This window comes from Neopsephotus bourkii, unplaced genomic scaffold (assembly GCF_033783945.1).
Source record: "Neopsephotus bourkii isolate Nb327-2 ecotype Australia unplaced genomic scaffold, CSIRO-AGI_Nbou_v1 NB_1615, whole genome shotgun sequence".
NCBI lineage: Eukaryota > Metazoa > Chordata > Aves > Psittaciformes > Psittacidae > Neopsephotus > Neopsephotus bourkii.
The window spans coordinates 8,052,412-8,074,516 of NW_026902090.1; the positions used below are offsets into that span (position 1 = coordinate 8,052,412).

Sequence of the window (22,105 nt, forward strand, 5' to 3'; positions counted from 1 at the left end):
ATTTCTCTTTCATATAAAACATACAAAATCCATTCAGATGTTCTGAGTATGGTGCATAGATAACTGCTACTTAAAAGACACGTTGTGTGTTCTCTGAATCCTTAACCTCCCTGTAGCTGTAGCATGTAACTACAGCACTTTCCTCTCTGGATGTTGAGATGTGTCTTAATTCATTCCTTGCATTCAGTCCCATGCAATCACTTCTAAATTGTAACTGTCTTATTAAACATGCCTGCTTTTTCTGTTGTCTCTTGATTTGTCTGTGACCTGTTTCCAGAATATCCTTTGGCACACCTTTCTCACTCTTGAACTGTTTTATAGATTTTAATTTTATTTCATTATTTATTATTTATTATTGTTTATTATTTAATTATAATTTATTATTTTGTTATGTGCTGTATACTGTTGCATACAGCACAAATCACCACAATTAAAGCTTTTCAGCTGGCTCCTTAGTTGTGCTCTTTTGCTTAATATTTTCCTCACTGTGATGGTACTGTGTGTTAAAATAAGATACCAGTGGCACACATAGTTCCATACTTGTGTATATTCTTATGGAAACCTAATCACAGTCTGATTGTATTGCTGTATTTTAAAACAGACTTGTTTTACAATAATAAAAGGCAGCAATCCTCAATGTTGCCTGAGTAAAAGCCAAGTTTTAAATTAAATTTAAGCCTTGGATAGAACTGGTATTAGGAAAAAATGTCCCACATTTCAAAGATACATGAGAAGTTTCTGGAAGACTGGGAAAAGTTTGAACAGAAACATGGTACAGAAAGTTAAAGGATATTAAGAACACGTAGCAATAAGCTGTGACAGAAAACAGCTTTGGAATTTTAATTGTAATAACCAGAAGTTGCTACCATACCTTTTTTTAACTTCTCTGTATTTTGAAATTTATCATTTTATCCTTTCCTAGGGTTTCTCTGTGAAAGGAAATAGAAAGGCCTCAGAAAAGAATATTTCTGATATCCATATGACACATTCATTCTGTAATCAAATTCCTGCTAATTTCCTTGCATAGCATTAAATACAGTTTTCCTTTCTATGTGTTAGAATAACCAGACAGCTTCCACCCACCTGCTCAACTTCAAATAGAAGTCTACCCTGTTGTCCATCTATGGGTAGTTTGCAGCAAGAGAGAAGTGGTTAAAACACCAGGCACGGGTTGGGCTAATGGGACTTCACCTGCCCCTTCCCACTGATACTGGCTGTGGTGTTTCCAAGTCACCTGGCAGTGATGGCTGTGACTTGCTCTAGCCTTCTTCCCTGGGGATGCACTCAGTGTCAGGGATCGTGCACTGATGGAGTCCCACTGACTTCACTGGAACTGGGCTTTGAATTTTTAGTGTTCTTCTTAGTATGATTAACAAGGAGCAAGCCTGAAACGTGGTTATGATATGACAGGCCATTGAAAGATACTTTCTGAGTGACGCACGGGCTTCACAAAGTCTACTAAGAATGAAGAATGATTTAATTGCTGAAGAGGTTGGGGCTGGCATTTAGTAACCACTGCTGGTTTTGTGCTGCTGATCTAACCACAGGAATTAGCAGTGGGTTCCTGTTTTCCACTGTTGCTGAATAGGGAAACACTGATTTGAGTGGCTGCCCACAGGAGGGGGGAAATGACACAGACGGGAGTTTAGTGCTGAATGAGTACAGTGTGTGTCATTTTATGGATGGCTGGTATTGTGATACATTATCTTTTCAGACCTATAGAAATCCTGTCTTGTAGTTACTATTGAGAGCAAATAACTAGAAAGAAAATATATGAGGTTGATCACTTACCGTGGGGTGCAGTGTAATGCAGGGTGCTGTAGTTGCAGTGCTGGCTAATAAAGAAGTGTTTGTTTGGAATATTTTACAAAGCTTGGTCTCTATAGTAACAATCCTTATGAATACTTTCAGCTTCAGAAATAACGTCTGCTTGATGAGTGATCTCAAATCTCTACCCTTGTTTAATAAGATCCTGCTTCTTCTGCTTTTTGTATCAGTCAGTGGCATTTGATATGTGGCATTTATTTCCATGGAAGGAGCATCCTAGGACTGGGAAGGGTGTTGGGAAGGGGTGAGAAAAGGGAGAGGAACCAGAAAATAATGGTGAAATACATTATTTGCCTCATTAGCCTAATAGTAGCCACTGCTAAAGTACATTAGAGTTTACGTACAGTATAGAAGTAAATGTGTTATACCGTTCTGTTGACTGAAGTTCAGGGCAAACATTACTGTATTTTAGTCTTGGCAATGGCTTAAGCTATGCATAAAATTAGGGGAAGAGAAATCGTTTGGTTAGATACAAAAAATATGTAAGATGGAGTACAAAGCTTAATGGAATGCAAGTATTTGAAGCGAGCTCCAATGAAAAGTTCACAACTGAATTTTCAAGGAAACTCTTTAAAATGTGGTCAATCTACTGTGAAAATGATATATTTTTTGAAAAGATGTTTCAAGCATCATCACTGCTGCTTAATTTTATTTATGAATTAATATTTCAAATATTTCGATATTTCAATGAAAATTTCAAATGAGAACTTTTCTTGAAGCAAAATAACAAGCTTTTCATGCAGTAACGATGGGGACTACAGAATTCCATGTGAATAATGAATTTTATTGTTGCTGACTGCGTACCACCTTGCTGAAGAAAATAATAAAACTATAAAATAACGAGAAGCTCCTGCTGTGCCCTAGGAAACACATGTGGAGCAGAAGTGTAAGCTGAGCTGGACTACATTTCCATGCTACTCTTTTTCAGTTAGCAGTGGAATATGGTACTTCCTAAATAAGTAACACTTCTTTCCATGTAAGTGGGACTCAGGAATTGCAAGTTAAGCAAATACTTTATACAGTAGACCTTTGCTGGTTTAGTAAAAGTGATGCAGATTTTTTAATATTTTGAAGGAGCAGTCTTTTTCCTATTTTTTATATTTAAAAAGTGCCTCAAAAAATAATCTGTCAGTTATATTAAGCTAACACGAGTAACATGTAGAAATAATTTCATTCATGCGAGTAATCCTGTTTGCTTTAATGCAACAGTTTCTCCAAGCACTAATTCTCATATGTCTAATTATTTGTCAGATTAGATCCTGTGTAAGCTTTATATTTTGTGCATTTTCAGTGAAGTCCTCAATATGTTTATGGCCACTGTAAGTACTAAGTCTTGATGGGGAGCATCTTGGCAAGCAGCATCAAGTGATAATACTCAGAGTTTATTTGCAGGATTTTTCAAGGACACCATTAAGAAATTATTAATACAGTGTCAGATCTACAGCTGGTATAAATCAGCGTGTTCTGCTGTTACTTGAGTGTTGTGCTGATTGTCTCAGATATGTGAGGTTTCAATTAATTCATAAGATCCTAGTGAAAAACTGTAACTCATTATGCTTTCAAATTGGTGAATGGGCAGAGTAGGTGATGGATGTCCTCAAGAGAGGAAAGTGAGAAATGTATCTTGCAGCACTTTAAAAGGGTCTGGTTTGTGCTTTCACAAGCATGCCAGCTTGCCCTCTCCCTTTCCACCTTGCTGGCAGCAGCTACTGCCAAAACTTCTAGTCAGTTTAACACATGCTGCTGCTACTACTATATAACACAGCAAAACTGGGTTCCCTTTTGCTGCCACTTTTTCCTTGGGATAGAGAAGTCTTTTATTGTTTCTTCCTGCTGCTGGAGCAGCTACGATCTGATCCGCAGTATCCACACACAGTCACTAGGATGAAAACTTTATAGACTTACAAATCTTAAACAGGGATAATTTGTTTCAGAATGTTTTTTTGGCTATGGTGTACACATTTTACAGCTGTCCAAGGACAAATCTTGTCCTTCGCAAGGAAATAAAAGCTATGTCATGCTTTCAGACATTTGGTTCGTGTCCTCCCTGCATTCAGTAGGCTGTGATCTGTGTAAGTTGTCATGATAGAAAGTAATTTGTTATTCGGGTGCCATTAGCATTTTTTTCCCTGCATTAAGAATATTGCCAAGTTTGCACTTTAATCCCTTCTGCTGACAGCTAGTTTTCGCAATGTGTGTCTTGATTTAGTTCTCTTTTTTATTATTATTATGATTCCAGGTATAAATGATTTAATTTATCATTCACTAGGCATCCTGCATGTGTCTGGGAGGTTACAAAAGAACTTTAACAGGTATTTGCTCAAGAAAAGTTCACTAAAAGCCTATTTTGGATGACATATGGTGTACTCTTATTTTCTTTCCAATTTTGCAAGAAATGCAAAATACAGCATCATAATTTCAGGACACTTGCCTTTTCTAACCCTCAAGTCTGGCATAGTTCTACTATATAATAATCAAACCTGATCATTAATGACTCTAGAGTGCTGCAGAGCTCCAGGAATGAGAACTCTGGTCACAAAAAGCACCTGCTGCTCAGAATTTCTGACTTGTCTGCAATGCATTGACACAGTGACAGATTGAAATGTTATGATCCACCCCTACCAAAGGGCAGTCCAGGTTTATCCACCTCGTGGTCTCTTCAGAAATCTGCAGCTGACTCAGTTTGCTAGTTCCCAATGAAAGTGACCTGTATGTGCCCATCTTAGCTCAGTATCCCCCTGCCTGCCACCACAGCCACACTGGTTAGCCTGCAAGTTAGGCAGAATTGAAACTGCACCTTTTACTTCATCTTTCCCACTCTGAAAAGTTGTTTGTGACTCTGGAGGGACCATTTCCTCTTCTGCCAGCCAGTCTGGGGTAGAGTTAACCCACTGGGAATGATGATCTGATTCTGATAAGTTCAGAAATGGATGGACTATCCGTAATTTGTCACCTGTGAAATACGAGTTTTCATAGACAAGCCTTTAAGGTTGAATTGTGAAGGCATAACGGAATTCTCCATTTCTTGTTTCTCATCCTCGAAGATCCAGCTGATATACCCACCTGGGAGACAAACACCCATTAGCATCACCCTGCACAACACCACTTTGACTGTGGAGAATTTGAAATGGCAGTAGGAAGAATTTACAGGAAAGTATCTGGGAATATGTGATACTTGGTATATGCCACAGACAGAGGGTCTCAGGTGCTTTTCCCAACAGGATCTAGCTAGCTGCTGCCAAGACAAATTTCTTTTCACTTTTCACAAACTGGATGCTAGTGTTGCCAGCCTTTAATCAGACTCATACAGCTTAAAAGGGGAATGTTCTGGAGGCTCTTGAGGATATCTTTGGCAGTAATCCAGTACAACTACTACACACACCATCCATTGTGAGTTATGTTCTATATTTTCCAGATTAATCTGAAATTACTCCTATTAGCAGTCAAGATGTAATAGTAAAGTAAACCCAACTTTATTTACCAGTATGAAGAGAGAGAATGCTGCAGACATACAGGAAAAAAAATGCAAGGGCCCTTACAGCTACCTGGTATTTTGATTTCAGTGACTCATGTTCTCTTCAGCCACTTGTGAAAGTCAAGGAGACTGCAGGGTGGTTCACACTAGTGTCACGGTTCAGAAAAAGCAACCCCTCGGCAGTAGGATGAAAGCTGAGTAGGGAACTTGACTAGGAGTTCTTTCTGGAAACCCCATTGAAAATAAGTCTGCAGGTGTTTCTTGTAGCTTTGTTGTAATAAATCAGTTTTAATCAGGATGTCAATTTATAACTCTCTTGCTAATGAAATGCTGTATGAAATAGTATTAGGTTTTGAAACAAAGTCTCTTACTAGATTAACTGAGAGTAACTGTGTTGCAGATATAGTTCTTATAATAAAAATATGACTCTTCCGAGCATAAACTCTTTCAGATTCATACATAAATTTAACATCAGCACATAACCTTTGATAACTAACAACCACATTCTACTCAGAAAAGCCTGCAAAAAGGAATACAGCCTATCACTGCATATTGATGCAGTAGAGATAGATAAGACAATAAATTGAAGGATAACAATGCGGTTTGCTCACTGGGGCTGTAATCACAGCTTGGTAACCATAATGCGTTCTTTTTATTGTTAATTCCCACTGTTTTCCTTACGGAAAATAATGTATCAATATACTCTAAGATTTCCATTGCCAATTGGAAACAAGGAAATTAAGAGAGATTTATATTCTGCAAAATCAAGGGGGCAAAATATGCCTGGAAAGATAATTTGCTATTAAAAAAATAATGAGTGTTAGTATAATTTTGGTCATGTTTCATTTTATTACCAATAAATCTGTTGATCTCAGCTCCACTAGACACCATGGAAGTTTTCAGGGAAAACTGGTTCGTTCCGAAGGTTGAGTTGGTAGAGTCCTCCTGGTAAATCAGTGCTGGCTGGGTACTCAGTCGCAGAAGGAAGGCAGTTACCTCAAGTCTCTTTCGGTGTAAGTGGAAGAATGGTAAGGTACTCCAAAGTGTTCTCCAGCTTTTACTGCTGTAGGTAACATGGTTACGTTCCTCACATGGGTTAGTGGGACCTTTTTAACCAAAGTTAGAAATCTTTGCCTGAGAAACCCTCAGGCAAAAGAAGGAGCAGTGTAGAAGTCCGAAGTGTTGAGGGCACTCAGGCTCTGGGATATTCTTGTAGGTTTCAGTGAGGTAAAGCTTTCCACTCACTAACTGCAGGAGAGGAAGTTTACAGGATGGATTAAATGAAAATCTTTAGTGGTTGCTTATCATTTCTCTGAAACCCTAGGGTTGTATGAAGAGCTGCTGTTTCCTATGCCAGCCACAAAGCAATGTTCAGAACTCCAGCCTAACTTATTTATTCTGTTGTGGTACTTCCTAAAGGATATTTCTCCAGACACACAAATGATGTTTGGTAAAAGCTTTTTTTGTCTATTGCACTGTCATTAAGGCTTGTTACTCACTGAGTAAATCTGTAGAAAATTATCAAAACTTTTGGATGGGTGGGAAGCGCATACTCAAAAGTATGTTAAAGTGTTAGTTAATGTGTACCCACATTTAGAATAGTAATGCAATGTGGTGCTGATACCCTAAGAAAACAGTGGTACTGATTAGTCTTTACTTCTGTCTGAGGCACTGCCTTATTTTCAACGCTCTGGAAGTGCCAGGTTCTCCTTAGGGCAGCAGGAGCTGCTGTGAAAATGGTGGGTTTCTGCTGGGAGGAGCAAGCAGCATTTCTTCATTCCTCTGATGGTACTGTTGGTATTGATTCTCTTGGCAAATGACCTTAAAGAAAATAGGATGGGTATAGAATGGAGGCTGGCAAAAAGTGGGAGTCTCCCATCTCCATGGCAGGATAGCTGCCATTAGAGTGTTTGAAGTTTCTCCATCAAAATGGCTAAAAGAGGTCCCCACCAAATGACATCAACAGATTCTGTGAATTTGAGAGGGTGAATTTTCTTTTGCTCCTTTCCACTGCTGAGAAGTCTGCCTTTACTGCGCTGAAAATGGTCAGAGCAATCACAGAATTTTACTCTGCATCTAAGTGTTTCACTTCCAAGAAGCATTTAGTAAAAGCAGAAATAGGAAAGCCAGGATTAATCCTCTTTCCATGAAGAACAGAGCTCTGCTATCACCTGTGTTTTAAAAGAAAGTGGCCACAACTGTATTATAAAAATCTAATTTTGTAAGCTGTTTTTGGAAACAGCCACTTAGATTGAGCTCTGCATCCAGGGGAGATGCAGGAATGGAAGTGAGTGCTGAGTGCATGTAAGAGAGACCAGGATGTGCTTGGGCAGATAAAGGAGAGTTTCAGCTGTTGCAAAATTTTTAATGCTGAAACTAAGATTAACAGGGGTTTTGAGGCTCTTGAGTTTGCATGTAGGTATCTAAATTTGACCAAAATCCAACTTAGGTACTCAAGTGCTTTTCCAAATCTGAGTCTTGTTTATCACGAGTAAATCAAGAAACTCATAAAATAACCAAATGATTCAGGAGCAGAACCTGAAGCTGAGATACAATGGTAGATGGGAGTACTTATAATGTAACAGTCTAAATGTTGTTTGTTCCTTTTCTCCATTCCTTGCCTTTTTAGAGGACACAGTCTTTTTTCTTTTTTTCTCCTTCTGAAGTCTAGAACATTGATCTCCAGAAAAGTGGCTATTTACATTTTGAATCTGGCACTTATCCTGCCACAACAACATATTTGATTGTTTATTTGCCAAGCTGTCAAGCTTAGTTTATGTGGAATTCACCGGATTAACTCTGTTTTAATAATATGATTAAAAACTAACCTTGAAGTCACATCATTTGTTACTAAAACAAAAAAGTATAAGTCAAGCTATTTTTTAAAGAGGAAGAAAGGAAGTTTTATTTATAACGATTTCTTGTAAGTAGTACTAAGACCATTTAAGTTAGGAAACATTACAGTGATTAATGCATAGTTGTTTGCGTTTTAATACTTGATTTATATATCAGATCTGTATTTGTGCACACTGTCAAACTTCATTCTGTTCTTGTCAAAATACTTATTACTGCTGACAGGTGTAACATGCTCACATTAATCCTTAATTCCTTGATTCAATTTTCTAATTGCTTTTTTGGCATGAGTTTGGAGCCATTTAGTCTTCCGTGATGTATTTGTCTTATGATACAATAATGCACTTTTAAAAATTGGATGCACCTAACTCAGAATGCTGAAGAAAAATATATGGAGATATTACTTAGTACAGAAAATTTGCAGTTTTATAGCACTTCTGTGAGACACCACTTCTTAGAAGTGGTGTCTCACAGAACAGAAGATAGAGCCAAACACTTTACTCTTTCCATCTTCCCGTTTCACAGTATTAAATGTTTTCATTGATTGATAAGAATTGATGCTAAAGTCTGTGTTTTTTTCCCAAGGAGATTGTGAACCTGTAGGGCAGAATCATAGAATGGTTTGAGTTGGAAAGGACCTTAAGATCATCTAGTTCCAACCCCTTGCCCCACGAGACAATGCTGCCCAAGGCTCTGCCCAACCTGGCCTTGAACGCTGCCAGGGATGGAACATTTGCCACTTCTTTGGGCAGTCTGTTCCAGTGCCTCACCACCCTCACAATAAAGAACTTCTTCCTTATATCTAACCTGAACTTCCCTGTTTAAGTTTGAACCCGCTGCCCCTAATGACTTTTCGTTAGTCCTTAATGAAGAGTCCCTATCCAGCATCCCTATAGCCCCCCTTCAGATACTGTAAGACTGCTATGAGGTCTCCACGCAGCCTTCTCTCCTCCAGGCTGAACAGCCCCAACTTTCTCAGCCAATCTTCATACAGGAGGTGCTCCAGTCCCCTGATCATCCTCGTGGCCCTCCTTTGGACTTGTTCCAACAGTTCCATGTCCTTTTTATGTTGAGGACACCAGAACTGCACACAATGACTCCCAAGTGAGGTCTCCTGAGAGCAAAGGGGCAGGATCACCTCCTTTGACCTGCTGGTCATGCTCCTTTTGATGCAGCCCAGGATATGGTTGGCTTTCTAGGCTGTGAGCAAATACTGCTGATTCACGTTGAGCTTCTCATCAGCCAGCAGCCCTTCTCCTCAGGGCTGCTCTGAATCACTTCTTTGCCCAGCCTGCAGCTGTGCTTGATGTTGCCCCAGCCCAGGTGCAGGACTTTGCATTTTGCTGTGTTGAACTTCATGAGGTTGGCAATGTCCCACCTCACAAGCATGTCAGGGTCCCTCTGGGTGTCATCCCTTCCATCCAGTTTATCAACTGAACCAAATAGCTTAGATCCATGAACACCCCCTTAGTCATTGTGCTCTCCTGCTCTTCTCACCTCTTCAGCTCCTGCCTGCTGTTGCCCGTTCTGCCCACCAAATGTGACAGAATACACTTCCCAGCTTCTTCTTGGTCTGGACTATTAAAGCTGCTCATTTGTGTTATTCCTAAGCAGCCAAATAACACTTTGCAAGATTTTTCTGGGGTTTTCAATACTTAATAAAAATTAAACCTGCTTTGTTACTTTCTTGTCATTTTAAAATGGATCTGCTAAGTTACTTAGAAAGGAGTATGTTTAATACAGGTATAATAGCATAAACTGACATACTTTTTTATGCCTCTAATGGCAGCATCGCCATCTGTCCTTTGTAAACGGAAAAAAAATCTAGCCAAAGTTTATTCCTTATGGAAGCAGATCAAGGGTGAGCAAAAATCTTCCCAAAGCTGAGCAATTCCTCATGAACTCACCCAGGCAGCTGGACTGCAGCGAGGTCTTTGTAGGATTATCAGAAAAAAAATCTGGAGAATGGAGAACCTTCTCTCTGATAGAAATCTAGGACATCCGGAAGATGACTTCTGATATTTGTTTTCTGTGAATATATGACTGCACATCGAAATTGTGGATAAAACCCTCTTCCTCTCCCTCCCTTCCTCTCTCTCTCATTCTGTTTTATCCACTTATTTCTTCTTTTTACACCTGCTGACTTACTCCGCTTTTCTTACGTTCAATAGTACCCTATGCTCTTTCAGCCTTTTATTCCTTTGTGGTTTTCTTCCGCTTTATTTTTCACCTTCCCAAGTGACATACCTCCTTCTGTCATGCTGTGAGCAAGAAAGGGAATATAAAAGTAAAATGGTGTTAAATAAATATTTGTTTATTCTGCCCTCCACTGATAGAGTTTTATTAACTCTGATTGTCGTTTGCGGTTTTTGGCAAAAACATGTCACTTTCTGTGGGGGGGAGGGGGGGGGGAAGGTAATTCTAGCAAGGAAATCCTGGTAGCTAAGTGCTGTAGGCAAACAAACACGTGCCTTATCTCTTCCAGGAAACCTGTGGAAAATGCATGATAAATGGCACATTTCAGAGAACATGTTATGTCACTGTGAAATAACTTTGATTCATGGTTATGTATTTATCTTTAAACAACTGACAAACCTTAGGTTATCTAAATTATTATCATTTGCTCTATGCTTCTGTGGGTTTTTGCTAGTAAATCTGAATGATGTGCGGTACGATAAGACACCTGGTTTATCAGTCATAATGTTCTATAAAGAACAAGTAGGCACAAACACAAAATTCTCACTGTACTTGAGTTTTGGATGAAGTCCTCTGAAAAAGTGTTTGTCAGAAATCATATCCTCCAATTGTGTTTTGAAAAGCTTTATTATAAACTTCAAACAGAAAAGGATGGGGCCTGTTAATGAAAGGTTTTATATTGCACATCAATAAAAAATTATCATTTTGATTTATAATAAAGTAATTAATCACCAAATTAAAAGGCATAATGATAAATTTGTTCCTTTCAGTTGTGTGTCCACATAAACCATATTCTGAATTACCTTTTAAAATGAAGATTTCTTTTTGTCTGCATTTGTCTGCATGTTATTTTATTTGCTGTTGTGACAAACCACGAAAGGTAACTTAAATGGTCTAGTGTTTCCATTAGTATTACCAACTATTTTAACTGTAAATGTTGCACATGGATTCAGGTGCTGTTGTTCTAGTATGTAGGGGAAGATGGTCCATTTGTAAAATCTATTTGTAATATTAGTGAGTGCATGGGGGTCACTGCCTAGCCACCTCCCTGGTTTATAGCACTCTGTCCATTGAGCTCTGCTCACAACTCCTGCAGCAGGAACTTCCCTAGACCTGGAAAGTTTGTTTTGCACTGATGATGCCAGTGCACAGTGAAGAGGGAAGCACGAGGTTGAAGTGAGATGAACTTGGCTGGCATGGAGCTGTATCCCAGCCTTGATGGTTGGGGAGGGAGATATAGATAGAAGTGCTGGAATGAAGGGGCACAAATTCAGGTCCAGGGAGAGGTGTGATATGAGTGTGTGACAGTTAGGAAATCTTGGATTTTGACAGTTGAAAAAGCAACAGGAGTGAATGAAAGCATGTAATAGTGGGAGAAGCAGAGAAGACTATGCCAGGTTTCTGTCAGTACTGTTTTATATTGTATTACTATATGCCTATGCTTATCTGATTAGATTTAAACAGCCCAGAGCACAGACTACCTGCTAATCTGAACGATCCTATCAAGACCTTTTCCTATATTAAATTTTATGATCTGAAGAGTTACCATTATTTTTCTATTTTTTTTTTTTTTTTTTTACATTTGCCTTCAATATGCATAAGTGAAAGGATTCTTAAGAATTTTTTCACACACCTTTTGCTTTCTTTTCCCGTAACCCACTGGTACTACTTTTGTAGCATTGCATGTGCAACCAATGATGTTAATGTTATTAAGGTTTTGTTCTGTTTTTCATCTTTTCTGCATTGCTTTTAATAGAGTCATATCATCCAGCAATGCCTGTCTAAATGTTTTATTGATAGTAGATCCATGGAGGTCAACAGATATACACCAGCTTACGCAAGTTCAGAACCTGGTCTCTTCATCTGTTCCTTGGGTGTACATTGAGCCAATATGTTAAAAAATTATATATGATTATTAAATGCTACAAGTCCAGTGCACTCTGCTTACAAAATATATCATCCGTTGGGGTTTTTTTGAAGTTGGGTGTTCTTGGTTTTAGCTGAAGCTTTTAAGATTTTGCTCTTCTGTTTCATTTTTGGGGGAAGATTTTAGTGAACAGTTGTCACTGATTATTTAAAATTTAAATTTAAATTAGATGGCATTTTTCTCCCAAGTTATTTTAATGCTATCACCTCAAATGAATTGACAGAAATGCCTTTCAAATATGACCATGAAGTAAGAAAAAAAAAAAGTGTATTTATCTATTGCTCAATTTATTGCTGTATTCTGTTGTTTCCTTATCTTCACTGAGCAGTAATAAATGTTGGTTACTTGGAGGTAGAAAAATAGAAAATGATAATTGCTTTACATGATGGAAGTGCCTTTGTTTTCTTTATATCTAGTACTTTGCAGTGTATTTAATACACTTGGCTAAAATATCATTTTTCTTAGTACACTTGAATCAGTTGACATTTATATGTACATTGAATTTTGCATGTAAATGGAAAGTTTTATGGCTTTGAATTTTGAATCAAAATATCAGACTTATATTTTGCCTTGGAACATGACAGACATTCTAAAAATTTACAAAACCAAAAAACGAATGCTTCTGCTGAGTTTGACCTGATGTTTTAGAAATACCTTTAGCTCTTGACTAAATTTTTGGGCTATCAAAAATGAAATGCCTATCTCTTAGTGAGCACAAATCATGGAAACATGTAAATATGGAAATATTTTAAATTGTTATATTAGAACTTACTATTCTGTGGATCTTTAGACTGCTTTGATTTCTTCCAGCTTCTAGTATCCTCAGTCTTGATAACTTCAGAACAATATGGCAGCAATCATATTTAGTCAAAAGCTAACTGCAAGTTAAAAAATCTGTAGATTTTAATACTGAAACTAAGATTAACAGGGGTTTTGAGGCTCTTGAGTTTGCATGTAGGTATCTAAATTTGACCAAAATCCAACATAGGTACTCAAGTGCTTTTCCAAATCTGAGTCTTTTTAGAGAGAGATGCTTGATAATAGCACATACCTCCATCAGCAAAACCACTGTTATCATAGCTTTATATAAGACAGAAAAAAAAGATGATAATTGCATTGTCAACATTTTCAGAATGTTTCTAAGTTTATATAAATGTAAACTGTGGACCTGTTTTCTGTGCATGCAAAGGAAAAATCAGGAAGTTCCTGCCTCAAAGAAATCATCTGTTTGCTAGGAGAGATACAGAGAAGGCAGACTTACTGGTCTGGGAAACTCAAGAAGGATTTTTTTATCTTTATATATTTGTATGTAATATAGATTTTCTCTCATTTTATGGCTTTGATATTAGGAGGCCTAGGTAATGGATGCTGTTGGAGTAAGATCATTTCACATGGGTACTTAGTAGAATAGAGGGAATTCTAATACTCACAGACACCGGTGTGTTTACCAAAAGGTTTTGCTGTTTTCTAAGCTTTGAGAAGTTGATATCACTACATTTAGTGAGCTATAAAATGAAGTATAATTTTATTGTCTTTAAGTTCATTTAATTTTTTCTGTTTGGTTAGGTTTGCAGTGTGGGCTGTTAAAGCCCATTTTTTAGTCAATTAACATGGGTGGAACAATCTGTTTAAATGCAAAGAACTGGGGAAAATATCTTCCCTACTGTTGCAGTGAACCTTAAAATAAATTAAACAAGTAAAAGTGTGATGGAAATCTTAATGATACATTGGTATTTTCCTTTTTCAGGGTGCTCCCAAACCAATTGCCATTGAGCCATGTTCAGGAAACAGAGCCGCTGTCCTCACAGTATTCTTATGTCTGCCCAGAGGATCATCAGGAGTCCCACCCCCTGGTCAGTCAGGTATGGCTCGTGTTGGTGAGCATCATGTCTGTCCTCATTCAATGCACAACTGCACACACACAGATCCAAAATACTGGCACAGCAGATGAATACAAGTACAAATGGATGACTTTAGGACCAATGTTTAATGAGGAATTTTGCTTGAAATTTGGTATGGTAACCCAAATAAAAAGCCCAGTGATCAAACTAAGCTGGTGTACAATGGTTTATTTCATTAGGACAACATGTGTGCATACCACTATGTTTCAACATTGTCTTTCAGGGCAAAAAAAAATCATATGCTGGCCACTCCTACGGTTTCAGTTTAAGCTGCTATAAATACAGCTATATAGGGAATACCCATGAGTATTCTCATTTCAAGATGATGTTCAGTGCACTAACTTCTAGTTAAGTTCCTTTGCACCATGGATCCCAATATTGTGCTGCTCAGGATTCAGTTATAGTATTAATATTTTCCATAATGCCTGTTGGATGAAATCAGGGATTGTGTGAGCGCTTCACTAGGAAAGTGTTCACTTTGAAAATGATCCCAGCTCATCTTAAAGCAGCATTTGCATTATGTACCTTATCTGATCTATGCTAGATCATTGTACAAAACCATTGCAGCCATTCTTATAAAATACTTCCTAAACAGGAGGTACCTAAATACACTTTTAAAATCCTTCAAATAACTGCCTACAATGATACGATACAAAACGGTCATGACAATAAAATTTAGACAGTAATGTGGCACATCATAGATGACCACTTTACTCTTTCGGATTTCAGTGGAGCTGTTGCCAAAATGAGCACCTTTGCAGTGAATAGTATGTGCCCAAAATGCTCCTATAAACCAGAATATATGCTTTAAGGCTAACTTTTATCATTAAGAGCCAAAAAGATCTCCTTTTAACCTTCAAAAATCCATTTAAGAGATTAAAAAGTATTGAGTAATGATGAGGGCAAACACAGTTGACTTATGTTGGAAATAAGCTCAGCTGAGTGTTCTTTCTTCTTTTGGCCTGATGACTATCTGTTATTTATTTAGGGTTTTCAGTTCATTTTTGGGGGAGGAGTTGTGTTATATTTTTTCCCTTCCTGAGTTCTGAGATGAGGACTTAGTTCTTAAAATGCTCCTTATGGCTTGGGATATAATTTCTGGAAGTGCTATGAAAATAAAAGTGTTACTGATGCTTTGTCAAATACATTTCCTGGAAGAAATGTAAGTGCTCTGAAGAGAGCAGTGAGGGATGAAGGATGTTTAGCATATTCCCTGTTCATGTTTTAAGGAAATGAAAAAGAAACGAAGGTGTTTATAGTCTTACGACAAGGAAAAACATTATGAAAGGAAATTAAAAGTAATTGTTGAAAATGGAACTTAAAATGTGTTTTTTTTCTGTTGTTTTCAAATTTATCTACGGTGTGCATCTTGGCAGTAAAAATGTATTTATCTAATTACTTCACAGTCAGCTTCTATTTACTATATACAGGGTTTTTTTTAAGTAATTGCTGTTCTTTGTTGTGTGTAAAACATGGAGTGAATGGGCTTTTTGAAACAGGAGTGGGGTTCAACAGTACAGCAAATGAATGTTTCTAAATCTGTGAAAAAAGACACCTCTTTTTTACACATTATATCCTCCTGTTCTGCTCTGTCTTCTCACTACTTTGCCTTCCATCAGCTTTGCAGGCATGTATTTCAAATGCTGTTCCTCCATTTGTTTTTATGGTCTTTGTCAGCCATTTAGTATTTAAAAATATCTGAGATTCTTAGTCCTACAACTTTCACTTTGTTCAAGGTCAAAAGCAAGTGGAAACCTTGAGGTGTGCAATCATGCTGATTCAACCATTAGATTATATTACTATAATCATTTTTTCTTGTGTGTAATGAATTTTGGTACTCATGGACTGCTTTCACTGTATGTAACCATGCATAGTCTAGGCAGAAGCTATTATGTAAGTTTGCTGGCATACCTGTAGCTCTACTAATTCACTTCATTCCTGTCCTGCAGCACTACCTGCTGCTTCTTCCCCGGGCTTCCTGGGAGCAGATGCTGTGAACTGTGCCAAGTTATCTGAAATGATGTGGAAGCTTTGTGCGGCAGACGTGTTTGCTATGTAGTTGGTTTCCCTTATGACCTAAGCTAGATTAAAACCACGATATTTAGGTGGATGGAAGTAGTGTACTCAATAATTATGTCTTGCCATGTAATTTTAGAATCCTCTATTACTTGCATATTACCATTTTCAAGCTCATTGGAATAATTCTAGGATAAAACTGACGGTGTGTCAAACACATTTTTTTTAATGGTATGTCAATGATACTGATTCTCAGTTCACAATAAGAGACTGTGGGTTTCATTTCTCATACACATGTCTGAAATAGAAGAAAATGCCTGTATTCTTCTGCAGTACATTTTCTACAAAATCAAGAAAGCTAATTCTTTCCACAAGTAACTAGTCTATGTTGCACTGGAATTGCTAGTTATATCCCTATGTTTTTAAGACCCGAATTTGATCAAAAGTGAGTTTTGCATGTTCCCAAGATTTACATTAAGAAACATCTTGTTGGAAAATGTCTCTGAATATTAAAAAACCCCAAACAACCCAAACGCTAATATAAAGGTTGCTCTTTCTGCAGCATATGTTCTATACTTCACCTTTATCAGCAGCTGGAAGAAAAGTTGAAAATACAGATGGTGGGCTTTGGCCGAAGGCTATGCAAAGTGAAAACTTCTCTGGGAGAGACCATATGTCCCAGTAGAGATCTAGCGCTCTCTACTTCCTGCAAAAAATACTCAGAACTTTGCAGACTTTTGACAGTATCATTTAATTCTAAATGCTAATCCTGTAAATATACGAAACTCAGCTAGGTTGGCACAATAGAACTGCATAAAAATAGTATGTGTTTAAAGATACGTTTTATACAGGCCATGTCGATTCAGATGAAATACCGATTAAAAATGTATTTATTGCAAACAAAAAAAGAAACACTATTTATGTTTTAAAGAGTGACTTTTTCAATGAAGGAACAATTTCTAGAATTAAACATTCTGAGAACCTGGGAAATCAGTAAATGTTACCATCATAGTAGGTAGGTGTAGCACAGAAGACATTACATTTTCTTTTAGGTGTAAGTTTTGAAGAGAATCCTAATCAGTTATATTTCTCTAGAGTAACAACTGTATTTAAATGAAATTTTGCTTGGATTAGAACAAAATTATAAATTATAATGATCAATGAAAAGCATTAAGGAAGTTTAGCAGTGATAAAAACTAAATGTCTCTATTTAGGACTGACTGATAGAACATGTGGTTTCTTCATTCTTCGGTTGTCTCATTGGCTGCATTGTACCTGAGTAATCAGATCAAAATTCAAAGATTAAAAAAACCATCAATTCTCTGTACAATTTATGTGTAGATCAGTTATCAACAGATGCATCGATTTATGTGCATATCAGAAAAATCACTTGCTCAAGCACTTGTGGGCAGATTATGAGATAAAATGACATATATGTCTTGCAGATTTTATGACACATTGGAAGTTAGAGATCATCTGTTATTGCTGTAGTGTATGACCCCATGCTTTAAATAGCTTAAACTCTTCTTAAATAAAAAGAGATCTAATCATAAGAACAGCTGCAATCAGATCTCTAGAAAGAACTGAATTATACATCTCAGAGGGTACTGAAAAAAATAAACTAGAAAAATAAAATAAAATAAAATAAAATAAAATAAAATAAAATAAAATAAAATAAAATAAAATAAAATGGACCAAGATGTTAATGTATAAATTACTTAATGAAGATAAAAGTGCCAATGAATTACCAGTGGTTGGAAAGACGAATAATAACTTTTTCAAGGTCTTTGTGCAGCTCTGGTGATATATTGGGCAATACAAAAATTATAGCTTGGTAGTGTGATAAATCCTGTTAAAAGAACTGTGATCATGTCATCATTACTATTAAAGCCAACTGAATCCCACACTTTGAGGTATCGAGGTATTGTACATCGAGTTTATAAACTGTATTATGTTTGCATTGTTCTTGGTTAAAGCCACTAAATGCTTTAAAGCACAAAGAGAAATGAGAATATTAGAACATCTGAAAATAATTCAGAATCAAGGGATGAAATTTCTGCATTATTTACAGGTTTTGTTACTTTCACACAGCATAAATTTACTATCTACCAAGTAGGTAAAGTGGTATAGTAAAGGTACTTTGCTATTAAGACAGTGAGCTGAATGGTCTCTGAAGATGTACATATATGAATGTTTCTCTATTAAACCTCAGAGGATGTGTAACATCAGTATGGCTATGACTAGGTAAGGTGAATCTAACTGACTAGTTAAAAGTAACACTTAGAAATTAAAATCAAGAATTACATAAAATATAGCAATTAATTGAGCAACTTCAGTGGAAATAATTTTGCAGTGGAAGTTGCAGAATGTACATCCTGGAAGGCTGCATGCAATAGTCTGTTGCTATAAATATAAATGAAGATAGCAACGTTTCGTGTTCAGCAGTCCTGTACAAAAGTTAGCCTCTGATATGCTTGGATCAAAACAGAATTCCATGTAATTCTGGACCCAGTAACTGTGGTGTTCAGTCCTACTTAATCGGAAAGCTACAGCAGGATCACAGAACTGATAAAACTACTGGGCCATGTGCCTTCTCTGTACTCACCATCATAATGAATAACAACTCATTAAGTGTTCTACAAGACAGTTAGCTCTGGATGGGAGCTTTCAGTACCAAGGCTTTCTTGGTTCTATTTCTAATTTTATCTGATTAAAATACAAAGCCCAGTAATGCATAAGACACATATTAATATAAATATGAAATAGTGAATATTTTTATTGAGTATTATATTTAATGACGTTGCTGACTTGTTCTGACCCAGAAAAAAAAGCATAGGTAGGGTTTTTCTATGTAGATTAGGTTCGTATTTGTACAAAACTCAGTATGCAGTGAAATAGTTGCAGAGGTACACCAGGGCAGGTGAGTCCCATGAATTTCTGCCTGCTACAAACACATTCCTTGCTCAGTCCCTTCATACTTGTAAAATAACCCTATATAAAGTCAGCAGGGCTAAAAGGATGAGTAAAGATTTTTTTGTAGAAAAATATTAAAGATGTTTATGTAAGTATACTGTAATTAAGACATATAGAAGATGGTTGAATCTTTTATGGCCTTTTTACATGTCGGAGAGTATTTACTAAAGGAGTGAAAATACAGGGTGAATTAATGAAAAAGTTGATAACTATAAGCTGAATTGTGCTGGCTGATGTATGGAATACAAGTTATTAAGAGCCCACATGTGCATGCTGAAGGTTCTAGCATTCCTTATATACTCAAAGGGAAAAGACAAGGGAAATCCGGGGGGGGGGCGGTGGGATATGAATCTAGTTCTGCATTAGCAAGTGTATCCATGTGCTTATTGAAAAGCTCCAGCCTCACAGCAGCAGTAAGGGTGAAGAGCTGAGAGTGAACTTCAGAGGCTCTTTTGCTAAGGACCACTTTAGCCCCTTGTCTTCTCAGACACACATATTCTGGTACATTATTTCACCTCTTTGTAGACCTTTTCTCATACTCAGAAAGGGAGAAAACGGGGGGTTGGCAAGGTGGTGCTTGAGGCTTGCTTCTGTTTAGAGCAGAGGGCTAGCTCAGACCATTAATCGTGTTTGTCCTTTGTGTGGTCTCTGTTCAAAGTGGAAAACAGTGACTTACAAGTTCAAGATCTGTATGTATGTTGTAATGTCAGGTAGCTAGTGCAGGTAGCTAGTAGAGAGGAGTGCTGGTAAGGTATCTGTTTTGGAATAATGCTTACATCAAGTATGTGTTTCATGCTATAAAAAATGTGGCATTGACTATTTATAGTCTTGCACGCAGCATTTTGGAGGCATATATGGACTAATAACTACTGACAGAAAAACAGCCTTCAACTGTGCAAAAGGGAAACAGTGAAAGAGCTAAGATGCTAACCTAGAAAAGAGGTACTAAAGTTATATTTAAAAGGCTTTCTTTCTGTTGCTCCTTAGTTTAGAAGTAGGACTTATAATTACTCATATATATATAGCAGGCTTTAGTGAAGAAAGACCATGAATACTTAATGCTGGGAGAAAAAAAGTGGGGGTAGGCATAGAAATGGGAAGATATTCATAGCTGGTAGGTTATTTAGACTCCTAAACAGAAAAACAAGAAACGTAAAAGTGATACTGCAAAAGAAGAAAGGAAATCTGTGAAAGGATGTTAAGTCTAGATAAAACATATTTTTGCATTCTGTTTTTTTCCCAGCCAGTTTGTTAGTCCCATCCAAGTAGTACCTGGGCATCTTACATGTGTATTTAAGTAAACATTTCTCTGCGTCATCCTGTTCTTTGTACTGTACCTCTCTAGAGTCTGCCTCTGTAAACTGAAGTCATCTCTCCTTTGTAATGGCAGAGGCAGACTACTGGTTTATTTTCACTGTTTGCTCTTTTATTGACATAAGTTTTTTACTGATACACCAGAGATGTAGATTTTTTACTGATAAACTAACAATACTGTTTAGATAGAATAAAGTGACATGTAAACAGGGAAAGCATTATAAAATCACTGAGTAAAAGCAACTTCACAATACCCCTAGAAGGGACACTCCCCCATCATAAGTAACAAGATCTCTCCTATGAAATGTTTCTAAAAAAAATAAATCTTTATTCACCTTCTCTGAAGTGCCAAGATGCAATTGAAAATATGCCAAACTACGTATCACAGCAAAACAGTATTGGATATCTAGAATTTGTGTTCAAATACAGGGGTGAATCAGGCATTTTATCTGGACTGAAACTAAAGTAGGGTTTACAGTGCCATATAACTCACTATTCTAGAAAATAAAACACAAAAAACAACAGTCTCCAAAAGAGATTATACATCTTTATTATGTGGATGATACTTCCATGGTGGAAGTCACAGTGCCAGTTGACATAGCTCAGCTTGTAGAGGTGAATGGCCGTGTTCATTCAACCCAAAGCTCTATAGATAAGGTGAATTATTTTAAAAGACTCAGCAAGGAACAGAATCTTTTGAAAGTTTACCTTTACTGTTTAGTCTGTGTGAAGACTGAGATTAATAATTTTCTCTAACCTAAGGCATGACTAGAGCATTTTGTATACCAATGGGATTTTGGTAATTGCATTGAGGGATACTTCATATTAGTTACCATCATGCTGCCAGTCAAATGCTCAAACAGTAGAAAAAGTTAAAATTGAGAACATTATAATGGTCTTTGTAAGTGTTTAATGACTATAACTAAAACCCTAATTAATAAGCCATAACTTCAACTTTCTGACACTGAGAAACTGGTTTATCAAGTACCTTGGTCTCAAGGGAAGTAAAATTTGGAGCTCGTTTTAGTTAACTAGAGATGCTCAGCAAAATAGCTCTTTAAGACTGGTGGAAACTGAAATAATCTATTCTGAAGATTATTTTACTGTAGGAGTTGCTTTCTTTTAAATAGTAAGGCCTATTTTTGGAGCAACTGTTTTCTGCTTAATTCTGTTCTACTGCACTGCATCAAATGAGGGAGCAGACTGTGTTTATAGTATTGACACTGTGAAAAGAACACAGCAGTAAGTGGCAGATGGTGCTGATGATTACTTAAAAAATATTTATGGCAATAGCAAAAACAAAATAGATAATAAAACCCAGTAGCCACCACCACCACCCCTCCTCCAGCCCAAACCCAAAGCAGTTACTTTTGGAACCTGCTGGGTAAAGTCCATCTGAAAAACACTGAGGTTCTTAGCAAGCTTTGTAAGTCATGAAGAATGAGGTGGGTATTGATTTTGTCTGATCTTTTAGAGAATTTTATGTGGTTCTGTTATGAATTAGTTTTTGCATTATTCTAGCCATAGAACATTGATTCCTTTATAGTCTGAAGAATTTATTTGAAAGGGACATAAACACTGTAATACGAAGAGCATGCAGTGTAATGTTAGCAATGTGTCTTC

At 37.0% G+C, this 22,105-nt stretch overlaps 1 protein-coding gene across 1 annotated transcript in view; it reads left to right on the forward strand.

Annotated features, from left to right (window-relative positions):
• The window catches only part of ATRNL1 (attractin like 1), a 507,635-nt gene that overhangs the window by 437,283 nt on the left and 48,247 nt on the right, over positions 1–22,105 (forward strand). Inside the window, exon 28 of the mRNA XM_061372770.1 lies at positions 14,026–14,140. Within this exon, the coding sequence (XP_061228754.1) occupies positions 14,026–14,140 (115 nt within the window). The remainder of the gene's footprint in view (positions 1–14,025; positions 14,141–22,105) is intronic.